This window comes from Pelmatolapia mariae, linkage group LG17, assembly GCF_036321145.2.
Source record: "Pelmatolapia mariae isolate MD_Pm_ZW linkage group LG17, Pm_UMD_F_2, whole genome shotgun sequence".
In the NCBI taxonomy this organism is placed as follows: Eukaryota; Metazoa; Chordata; class Actinopteri; order Cichliformes; family Cichlidae; genus Pelmatolapia; species Pelmatolapia mariae.
In genome coordinates this window covers 11,902,185-11,914,850 of record NC_086242.1, presented here as the reverse complement: position 1 = coordinate 11,914,850, position 12,666 = coordinate 11,902,185, and the positions used below count along the sequence as shown (strand labels likewise).

General features: G+C 38.0%; 1 protein-coding gene across 1 annotated transcript in view; it reads right to left on the bottom strand.

Moving 5' to 3' along the window:
- exoc4 (exocyst complex component 4) overlaps positions 1–12,666 on the bottom strand; it is a 131,075-nt gene that overhangs the window by 81,767 nt on the left and 36,642 nt on the right. The window contains exon 11 of the mRNA XM_063460166.1: positions 200–296. Coding sequence (XP_063316236.1) covers positions 200–296 — 97 coding nt within the window. The remainder of the gene's footprint in view (positions 1–199; positions 297–12,666) is intronic.

Genomic DNA, 12,666 nt, shown 5'->3' with positions numbered 1-12,666 from the left:
GTGTGTGTCATCAAAACCTATTTACTCTTTAAAGTCTCAGAGCAGATCATATGCTCTATATACCCTGCTGTTTTGCATTTCTGAGTCAGTGCATTTCAGATGAACCAAAAACACGTGCTGAAACCACATTCACATGTATTTTTAGGTGGTTGTTCAATATATAGTATAGTATATAATAGTATATAATAACCTGCTTTACCTGAGAAGAGGCTGGAAGATTACAGTGATGTTCCTCGCACCTGGCTTACACACAAACTTCATTTCTCCTCCTTCAATCAGGTTGTCATCAGCGCCACCTACAATACAAGAAACACAGCCTATTATAGAAATAACAAAACAGGCATATGTGCTTAGTGGTTGCCAGTTTTACATATACACACACATAAAAGAGGTAGAGAATTCAAAGAGTATTTTTGCATCAAGGCAACTCACAAATCATTTTTGCTTTCCTGGAGTTCACTTAGCATTACCTAGCACTATAGAGGAGAGAGCTTCAAGATTAGAAAGGAGGTATTATTTTATAGTAAACTTTGTCTTATATTTTGCTCCAAGAATAGATTGTAGGAAAGATATTTGAATATACTGCAAGTGTGAATCCTCTGAAATGTGACATTCTGCATTAAAACAGACTGCCACAATGGACATTTGATATGTGCACCTTTATGAAGTCATGTGCAAAAGACACCAGACTGCTACAAAAAAATCACACTCGATTAACTGCACATCAGATTTCTCTGGTATGTTTGTCTGTACATTTCAGTTTTTCTGACATTCTCTATAACTAAGGTAAAAATTGACAAAATAACTATCTTTGACTGACACAATCTTATAAACAAAATTATATATTTACTATATTCCTATAAATATTTAAGTTGGACTTAAAATATATGAGTACACCTTATATTTGTCTCTGGTGGAACTTGAAGGTGTTTTGAGCTTAGGTTGAGCTCCTCTTCACCATTCATTAACAGTTACTTGCAGAAAAGTCTTTTTCTTTTCTTTTTTTAATCTGATGAGTAGCCGTGATGCATCACCAAGACTGGCACACATCACCACACCTTCTACTTTATATTGCCATATTTATATTGTGCTGTATTGTATTAAATTGTATTGTATTGCTACATCTACAAGAGTGCCTGGAGATGACCACAGAGTCACTTACCATTGGGATAGTCTATTTGCAGTTAGAATAGTGCCCAAATTCTACCAACTCAGGAATTCCTGCTCTAAAACTAACAGTGAACTGTAACTCTGTTATTTCAATGAAATTAGTACGTTGTTCTACCTTTTTCTATTTGTTTTTTTAAATTTAGAAATGCTTAATCACCCATTTTTACCTCCACTAAGGTGGTCATGTTTTTGGTTGCATTTGTGTACGTGCGTCATTCTGTCTGTAAACATGAGCACAAAAAGTTTTGAATGAATTCCAGTAAAACTTTGTCAGGGTGTAGAGTGCAGTCAAGTTGACAACACATTAAAATTTGGCTTACATCCACAAAGGTTCTTCAAGGTCAACCTAAAAACCTCTTGGTCAAAAAATTAGAAAAAGGCTTATAACTTATATTCTTACAAGTGTGGTGTGTATTGTCAACATACAGAATTACTTAAAATATATTGTCACCTTTGACCTCTGACTTCTACTTCAAAGTCAATAGATTGATCTGAAAGTCAAAGTGATAATAATGCTATATAGAGCCATTTAAAACGGTTTCTTACTGCTAATTTATTTGTATTGACAGCATATAGGCATACAGGGGATGATATATGGGGATTCTACATTTTATGTTATTTTGGACCTCTGACCCCTTCTCCAAGGTTAAATAAGGTCAAACATTCAGAAAATGTCTTATATCTATAAATCTGTGCTTACAATTCTATTGCCTTTATTTGTATTAGCAATATTTAGGACATGGCACTGGTATATGGGTATTCTAAATGTTGCATCAGCATGCAAATATTGTGTCACATTTGATCTTTGATCTCACTTTTATATTTCACATCAGCCTTTAACAGGTGACCCAAAAAATAAGTCACACCTGTAAAGAAAATACAATCAAGAGAAAACAAATGGGCTGCCTTGTTTGAAATATTTAATATAATATTATACAATAAGCAGAAGTTATTCATATTCAGTTATTTAAAAATACATACTATCCATTACCCACTCCTACATAATGTTTGTGTAATCAAAGTAAACACATGTTACCTTTTTTTGATTTTTACTGCACTCCAAACGTCTTAAAGTACATTTAAAAAGAACAAAGAAAACAAAATAAATATATATAAAGAAATTACTATTTCCTTATAAGTAATTAATGCCCAAAGAGTGAGCTGCCTTCGTGGAGGTGTGCACTCTCAAAGTGCTTCTTGTTCTTTCTGTAAACGGATTTACACATAGTTATATAATAGCAGAAAATTAGTGGCCAAGAAATACCAATGAGCAACTAAGATGAGAATAAACAGTCAGCAGTACAAAGAGGACAGATGTTTAAACACTCAACTCTCAAATGGAAGCGAAGGAATCTTCACAAACCAATGTCTCTTTACTCTCATTTGAAGCGTAAATGAAGTAAAGCACTAATTTTACGATTTAGTTGCATTATTTCAAAGTCATCTCCACTAACCTTGTGTTTGGAATAATGACACTGAATATCTCTGTTAGCCACATGTTAGCAATATGTGAGTATGTGAGCAAACAGAGAAAATGTTTAAAACCTATGTTAACCAAAAACTGTATCTTGAACATCTAACCGAAAAAAAAAACTGCTCAAAAAGTACCACTGACTTACAGTTCCCTCCTTGAAGTCAGTAAGTTCAAAAATCCGAGCTAACATGCTAATTTCCCCGTGTGAGGACTCATTCATGTGGCACTCCATACACACATCAATATATCAACATGACAAGACAAATACAAATGCATCCCACATGCTCACACCCCTTCATGCCCTGTGTCACTGCGTGGGTGAGCCCCACAGCTAACAGGGTTAATCAGAAAATCATTGCCATGTAAAATCTTGGTGGAGGGGACAGGGGACTCCAGCAGATGGGGGGGAAAGGGGAGATCACAGGGGAGAAGCAGAACTGAAGCTCATTACCTCCACTCATCCTGAAGTAATCAATATAATTGATAGATGAAATTGCAACTAGTTGTCAATATGGCAAACTGCAGTGCAAATGGATTGTATGTGCGCGTGTGTTTGTACAAATGTTTGCATAGGCTGATATGCTGCTTGCATTTAAATTGTGATTGGATAATTATAACAGAGGAGGACAGCAACATGGTAGCAGCATTCCTGTCTTCATAAAGTAATATTACAGAGATTTTTTTAATCCAGTATATGGGGAAAATACGTGTAGGCAATAGAACAAATAATTTTTTCTGCGCTTCTGTGCCGTGGCTGCTGCGTGGCCCCTGTTTATGTGGCCCCTCTGATGGTCCTCTTTGGGCTCTCGTGCACTGGGGACCTCTGGATGTCTGGGGCCTGGATCTCGTCTATGCCTGCTTCATGTCCTGGGGGACGGGGCTATGGTTCCCCACACCCTCTAGCAGATCATTACATGGAGAAACCTTTTGAATACAAGCGCGCTCACACATACAGGTGTGCACACAGGTGTACACACGGGTGCTCACAGACATAAACTATATCTTTCTTGGCTGCTACCTCAAAGCACATTGTGCAGTGTCGGTCTTCAGTGCTACACAATAACATTCAATATTTAGTATTTACTGTTAGTTACAGTTATCTAGGTTATTGCTGTGGTGTCGTGTTTATTGTGTTGCTCTCTTTTTGCTTGTTTTCTTTTTTGTTCTCTCTCAACAGGTGATCTAGCAGATATTTTTTTGTGTCTTCTCTCACTGTCTCCCTTCCTCTGTTTTTCTTTGCCTCCCCTTCTTTCTCTCTCCCTTTCCTATCCCCCAGTCATGTCTGTCCCATCTGTAACAAATTAAAATAAAATAAAATAAATAATAATAGCAAAGGTCAACCAAATGGACCAATGCGGTAAGGCCGTGATGATCCATCTGGGCATCTTTCTTGGCCTTCAGACAATAATTCTGATGGCTAAAGAACCAAATGGGACAGCAAAAAAAAGAAAAAACAACAACAACAAAAAAAAAAAAGAATAAAGAACTTTTTTTATATTCAAACCATGAAGGTGTGATGCATTAATAACTCGTGTGGGTAAACTAATACTTGGGAAACACTTACAGCACTTCTCATATTCTGGTCAGATGAAATTAGGTGTGATTTGGTGTCAAGTGCACAGAGTAAGAAAAGTTAGAACACTGGACAGAAATCAAACAAGATGGTGATCCAAGCTACTTTGATAAGATTTTGAATTAGGTGTGTGTGCGCATGTGTGTGTGTCCTGAAATGATTTTCAGTTCAGCACAAAGCTTCACTTTGCTGTTTTCTTCTGTTTCATTTCCATGTCGAATATGGCCTCACAAAGCTTGTGCGCTATAACACAAAGACACCTTCGCATAGTGTTAAAGCCTGTTCCGCATTACCTGTGCAGCCTGCCTAGCCTTGCATTCAAATGCATATCAACCCATTGTTAACCGTACGGGGCTCTATTATAGATTTCTAATAGAACAAGTTTCATTTGAAAAGTATGGGAGACAACACTCTCCGCAGTTTCATTAAAATGACAAGAGAAGCTTTCATTCCATCCAAAAGTTTTAACTCAAGGGTTTCTGATCCTGATCTGTTGCCATGAAATTCGCCTGCACGGTAAGCCCACATTCGTGTTGCTAAGTGGAGACAAAGATGAGGTCCAATTCACTCAAACTCTGTCTGTCTCCATCTCTCTATCCATTCATCCGTCCTTTGGTGCCAATTCAATTAAGACTCAATTACAGGCTCCTAAACAAAGCTGCCGCCAACGCACTCTCTTGCTCATCCTCCTTGCTCCATCATATTCTCTATCTTTCTTTCTCTCCTCTCTCTCACTCACTGATCACCAATGTGGAAAAAGCTGGCTAAACTTTTGTTTCTTCGTCATCAACTTGCAAACAGTTAAGTTCCCATGAATAACATCGACATGTTGCAGACTCGTGTCTAACTGGCAGCTACACACAAACAAGCGCAGAGATGCACAAATTCAGACACACACCAAATAGACTACCACGTATGTATTCCCGATGATGGTGACCAATTTAATTTCATGCTCTAAACATCTGCATCCGTGTCAGACAAAGGAGCGAGGAAGAGACCTCATTGATCCATGGGGTCTGGGACCAGCTGCCAACAGGGCATAGCACTGATGAATATTAAATAGGGGGGCATTAATATGCATGGGATTTTTCAGAGTTGTCTAGACGTGACAGGGTGGCTCCGGTTTCAGGTCAGGATGCCACCGAACTGGTGCCAGCTCTCTCCCCACATAATGTGTAAAAGTATGATTTTGTTTGTCAAGCCCTGTGTGATTGTATATGCACGCATATCTATGAGCATTTGTGTCCCTCGGTGTGCGGTCTGATCCGAGATTAGTGAGAGGAGTGCGTGTGGAGGAGGCACGGTGCTCAGTCGGATGGCAAGTGAAAACTGGAAAGGAAGAAGTGACACATTCTAATGTGGCCAAATCTGCCTGAAATCCCCCTAGAGGGTCACTGCTCCGTCTGCAACACATACACCTAAGCAGACATGACACAAAGCTATCAATAAGGAAACCCATAAATTATAGACAGTACAAAGAGACAAATACTAATATACTGTTATGCATATACATATGGCGCTAATGTTTTAAACACACAAACACAATTGTAAGGCGTGTAGTGTCACATAGCCTCTAACAAATGGCTCAGCTGAAATTACATAGACACAATATGCTCAAATACACTCGCACAGTGACAACAATCCAGACCCCTGTGGTGTCTTACCATGCACTCTCCAGCCCACATCTAATCAAGTCAGGCAGTGACTTAGTGAAATTGCATTAGCTACACTTTCCTGGGTTTGATGAGAAACGGGTTAGATCCTGTGATGAATTCCAGCCTTGCCCAGATTTAGGCAGGGAAAGAATGAACGTGTGATGCCTTCTTTAACACACTTCTGTGTCCCCTGAGACCAGCACGTTTCTGTATGCATCCGCAAGTTTTCAGGAGAGGGCGAGATGAGGAAAGCTAAGACAGACAGGCCAAGGAATGGCAATAATCCCTAATTTACAAGTGGTTTCAATCAGTTTTGTGTCCACAAGTGTAAATTTGTGTGCCTACATGGAAAAAAGGGACAGCGGCAAACAAGGTCGTTAGTCCAGGTGCTTAAAACTCTGTTGGTGGGTATCTGTATCTGCAAATTAAAACACTGGCTCCATATTTTTTGGATACATAACCCACACTTGCAAAATACAATAACAGCAAAGTTATCAACAATTCAAGTAAACATATTTTACTTTACATATTTTGATTGCCTTCTGTCACAATAATGTTCTCAATTACAAAAGGTGGATGTCCTCCTAAAGTTCAAACCAAGAATCAGTGTGAACTTCAAACTGGTCTGAGCATTTCAGATACTGCTGATCTACTGGGATTTTCCCAGACCACCATTTGTCTGAGAAGAAAATAATCAGATTTGCATCTTGGATGTGCAGCTGACAGTTCTGCTGATACCCTGTGATGCTATCATTTCAATATGGACCAAAATCTCAGAGTAATCCTTCCAGCACCAAAAACTAATGCAGTACTGATGACAAAAAGCAGGAACAGCCATTAAAAGAAAGATGTGGCTTCCAGGTTGGAAAAATTTAAGCCAATGCAGAAGTACCTTAAAACAGCATTTTGTGTGAAAGGCACCAGATGGTGATAGCTGTGGTTGCTAAGACCTTTAGTCTTAAAGAAGTCTATAAGAAAACAGCTGTCTGTCACTTTAGCACTTTCCTGTTGAGTTGTAAATCTTGTTCATACAATATTCCAAACTCAGGACCTGTCAGTCAGGTGCTTTTAGGCAATGAGCATGTAGTTTGACAGTCAATCCCCCCCTTCCTTTTTTGGGGGACTCTACGTTTTTTCCCCCCTTGTTTTGTAATGTACCTTCGACTGCTGTTTCTCTTACTGGCTTTCTTGTCATGTTCTGACTATTAAATGAACTACGTTTTCAAATTCTCATTTTGAGATGCCAGAGGAATCAGTGAGGCCAAAAGTGAAATTTAAGGATTGTTTTTAAGTCAGAAGGCATTACGACATATTTTGATAATTAAGATAATGGTAAATTTACCCATGTTGGTAACTTTTGCATGAAATAGATGCACAGCTTAACAGTATAAATTTAAAATGAAATCTACAAAGGCTGTGCTTTTGAGCCAAACAGCCATTTACAATGCAATCCACAAATTTCAATTTGAAATACAAAATACATAAAACATATTGCCTGATGTTTTTACCTCAAAACAAAGAATCAGCTGTGATCACAGCCAAACACATTTCAGTTTGTGTGTCTCTTACCAAATGTTCGGCTCAAGACAATCAAAGATATCTACAATTGCTCTTGATAGATTCTGATTTAAACTGGCAAAAGGGAAGCAAGGTGGCTGACATAATCAACTCACCCGGTCCTTTAACACACAAAATGTAGACTCACAAAATTAAAAATAATTAGCTGAATTTATTAAACTAACACTTCTGTTTAAATTTTGTTAATGCATAAAAGGTGTAACTCGACCAGTAGGATTCTTCAATATCTGCACTTTAGCACAGTGTTTACAGCAATCGCTGTCCTATACATAAATAAAGTGAGGCAGTGCTCTTCCTTTGATTGAGGTCCCTAATCTGAACTGTTAGCCCTCACTGCATATTGCAGTCTAAATTGTGCAAATAGGAAGGAATGTACAGGATAATCCAATTTTCCCCCTTAATGGCCTCACATGTCTGTCGCTGTTATACTATGAAAATTATTTTTTGAGTGATCAATTCAGGTAATATACCCCATGTACAAATCATATATATTTAAATTTTTGTACATGCTTGCAAAGGAATCACTCTGGCAGGCAGCTGCATATTCACTAAACTGAATCCTGCTATTTGAATAAGATTGGTTCTCGCTTCAATAATGTATGACTCTCTGGTCAATTCCGGGCATCCCATTCCACTCAGACTGTCTTCATGTCTGATTGGGTCTTAATGAGAGTTTTCTATTATTAAAATTAATTTGATGGGATGGTATCTGCTGCTTCACCAACCAGGCAACCAAATCCACCCTACAGCTGAGAATCAATAAATTATAGTATAAATAAATTCAGGTGTAAATTGAGCAGGATTAATTATTAAAAGTGTCGCTGTGGCATACAGTGTCTCTCCTTGGTCTTGATTTTAATGAATTCACATCTGTCAGTTGAAGTAAAACAAAAAATTCACTCTAGAAGGAGATGTTTACAATGTATGTTGTCTGTCTTTCAAACTTTACCAATGTCACTGATCTGCCAATTCATGGTAGTAGTGTTACAAAAACCTGGCTATGCATAGATTAAGTGAAACACTGGTTACATATTTTAGGTTTTCGTTTTCTATTCTTTTGTTAAAATGCACATCATGCATCATTCTTTGCAAAACACCATGAAACCTCCATAGGCTTTTTGAGTCTGATACTAAAACCCTCATAAGTTTTTGTGGTTCAGGCACCATATTCACAACAGATACTACTATGCATGCATTCAAAATGGTTTCAAACCTACAACTTCAAGTTGGGCACAATATTTTAATGGAATTGGACACTGAAATAGACTATATATAGAGTGTATATATATATAAATAAAATGTGCAGGTACATAAGTAAGTAAATGTGTAAGTAAGTGTGTAAGTAAGTAGATACATACGTATGTACTTGTGTGTTTATCTACCTATAATATGTATCTTTTATATCTGTTTGTCTGTGCCTACAAAGCTGCCTGATATCTTCGAAGCATAGATTTAACTAGGTGCTGGAAAATCCTCAGAGATTTTGCTCCATATTTACAGTTGCTGCAGATTTATCAGCACCATATACATGATGAGAATCATCTGTTCTACCACATCCTCTACTGGATTGAGAGCTGGTGATTGTGGAGGTCATTCGAGTACAGTAAACTAATCGTCATGATCAAAAATCAAGTTTGAGAATATCAGAGATTTGTGACATGACGCGCTATCCTGTTGGAAGCAGTCATCAGAAGATATAGTGGTCAAAATTGTCAGGTAGGCTGTCGTGTTTATGTATATTTTCAGTGACCAAGAAAATATCCCCTTCACCAATACACCACTAACAACTGTTGATATAAGGCAGAATGGGTCCATGCTTTCAGTTTTCCAATTCTGATCCTACCATCTGAATGTCGCAGTAGAAATAGAACCTCATCAGACCAGGCAACATTATTCCAATTTTCCATTGTCCAATTTTGATGAGCCCATCTGAACTGTAGACTGATTTTACACGGAGTTTAACTTTGGTGATACAGTTTTGTGCCACTGATCACTTACAAAACAGCAGTGCTCATCTCTTGCATGACCAGATCCCATTTGGAAAAGAAAAAACTTCAGTCCCACAGCAAATGTTTAGGATATACAAAAAAGGATCATTCTTTCCATTTCTTTTCCATATGGAACTAGACATGTCACATGCCCTAGTCATTAGACTGCCAAACCCAAATGGAGATGGTAAATGGAGTGCATTTATATCATGCTTTTACCCAAAGTGCTTTAGTCTATAACAGTCAATTTTATATATAACCCCAATATAACAGTTGTCTCAGAGGGTTTATACAATCTGTACACCCACAATACAAAACCATCTGCCCCAGCAAACCCTTTCAAGAAAAAAATAAATGGTTGAAACAACTGAGGAGAGATTCTTCTTAGGGATAGACATTCATGCAATGGATGCTCTGTGAAGGATAGCAAGATACACATACATCTATGTACACATGTTTAAAGACCTAAGAGAACTAACTGTCCAGAAAAGCAAATGTCATTACATCTTTCATTCCACCCAGCAGGGAATTAGGCAGCACACTGTGTATCCTGTTCTTTGCTTGAAGAATTTGTTGCACGCTGTGACTGCAAGAGCTGTGTACGTATTTACCTGTATGTCTACAAGTGCAGCTAAGGTCCAACAAGCCCTTCTTCCACCCTTTCTTTCCATCCCTCCCTCTGTCCCTTTTTCGTTTGTTCTTCTCTCCACCTTCTCCAATCAGCGAGTGTGAGATTAAAAGTAAACACAAAGGCGACAGTCAAAGCCCCAAATAACGGTAAGACCAATGCTGATTAAAATTAGCCCTAGGATAGGAAAATACACCAAGCACTTTCTCTCTGATTAAATGTCTGAACTGTGTAAACTATTACAACCTTGCTCTAGTCTCTCTGTTGTCCTCTACACCCCCTGTCATTACATTTCCTCCAGATTCCATTTTCTCACCAGATTAAATTTTTTAATTATGCATGTGCTATCCAGGCACTTTATTGGTCAAAGCAGCTCTAGTTTTAGGAGTGTTTTATCGTACCAGTTATTTAACTGCATTTAAGACTAAAAAAAAAAACCCAAAAAACCAAAACACACACATATTCGTCTTTGTCACACAGTTTGTTTTATGCCTCCAAAATGGCTCTGAACGATAGCAGTGTGGGCATGGGACCTCTGAGGGTGTCCTGTGTTGTATAATGATAGGATGTTGGTAGCAGATGTTTTGGGCCCAATGGATCAGGCTTGCCTTGGGCTATTTGTGTGTTCTTAACCGTCCTCCAGAGTGTCTTTCACAGGTCACCATCAATACTATTCCAATGGTCTTTTGGATACATTGAGCTTCATAAGTATATGAAGCTCAAGGGGGGCTACTGGGTATTTGGCCCAAAGTGTGCCGAGAAAATATCCACAAACCATTAAACCACCACCAGGATGGATGCTATCCTGCCACCTTCCAAATTTCTATTTAGTTATACTGATCTTTTGTAATTTGTAGCCTCAGTTTCCTATTTTTAAATGACAAGAGCAGCACCCAGTGTTTTGTGTTGCTGGAACCCATCTGCTTTGTGCTCTTCTGCATACTTTGGCTTAAACTCAGTGGTTTTTAAAATACTCAGACGAGAGAGTTTGGCAACAAGAACCATGCCGAGGAAAAGGTCACTTAAATCACCTTTTGTCTCCATTCTGATGCTTGGTTTGAATTCCAGCAGGTCTTCATGACCATGTCTACATGCCTAAATGCTGCTGCCATGTGATCATTATTTTAGTTTCATGGCAGTCATCACTTACATGGAACAACTGAATGAGACATCAAAGCAGTTTTTCTGGTCCAAGCACTCTGAATACAGGATTCAATTTGGCTGTCATTTAGTTTTTCTGTTGTGCTTTTACTGAGATTTATTCCAGCAGGTGCTGTTGGCTAGGGTTTAAATAATCTGTGATTCATATTTTGTCTAGAAGTGGAAAGCCAGAACTAAATGAACTGACACAGAGTGCAATATGCAAGATACTTGGATCAATTCTGTTTCAGCAGATACGATAAATAACTGCCTGAAATGTGTTTTCCATTATCGTGCTTCTGTCCATCACTATCATAATAAGAGGCTTGGTGAGGTACACTATAGTAAAGACCCAGTATTATTGTTATAAGCCGCATTCATTTTCCACACTGGTTCTGTGCGCCACTCTAATTTCAGCATCAGAACTGTTGTAATTCAATTACTGGTCCCGCAGCAGATGAGAATCCAGCGCATATTTATGTGTGTATGTTTGGGATCCAGACCGGATAAGCAGTAGAAAATGGATGTAGGGATGTGTGTGTCTTGTAACTATTATCATCAACTTCACTGATATCTATGTGCAGCCAAATTGAACATGATGAGTCCAAACACATTTAAAATAACAACTGTGAGCCGAAACATCTGCAGTAATACGTGTGCTGCAACATGCAGATCTGCTCTGTATTGTGATGAAGAACATAAATAACTTTCCACTGACATCATCTCTTGTTAAAAAAGGTAGAATACATTTTAACTCGAGGAAATCCCAGAATTTCACTACTAAAATAAAGTGATTAATAAAGGTCTGGCCTTGAAGAAAAAGGGTGCATATAAATTCAATCTGGTTACATGACACTGAAGCACAGCATGTGTTGAATTTTTATATTAAAAGTAGCAAACAAGTAGAGTAATAAAATACCAGAAAAAGAAGGATTACTATGAATCCTAAATTGTGAGAGAGCATCAATGTGGAAAAAGCAAGTAGAGGAAATTTAAAAAAAAAAAAAGTAGTAGTAGTTGGGGTATCAACAGTACCTAAGCCAATATGTTTGACATTCCAGAGTCATAATCCTGTAACATTTATTGAGTTTTTCCCAGACAAAGTTCAATTCTATCTAAGATTCTATTAATGAATATGATAAATTATAATTGCAAGGTCAGTGGAAGTCAAGTATTGATCACGTTCCAAGATAAGTGAACAACCATTATCCTTGAATTCGGCCAACAAATGAGGACAGCAAATGACTGGAAAAAAGAATAATTGAGAAGACAAGTCAGTGATTCTACAATCAAAATTGATTTTAGGAGCTTTGAAGTGTGACCTATGAAAAACCAATGAAAGCATAGTGTCATGTTCACTGGGCTCAGTGTTAGGTTACACCTTTAAAACATGGACTAGTTTTCCTGAGGATCTAAACAGAAAAGAGCAATATTAGTGTATGAGTACTGTTTTGGAGAGG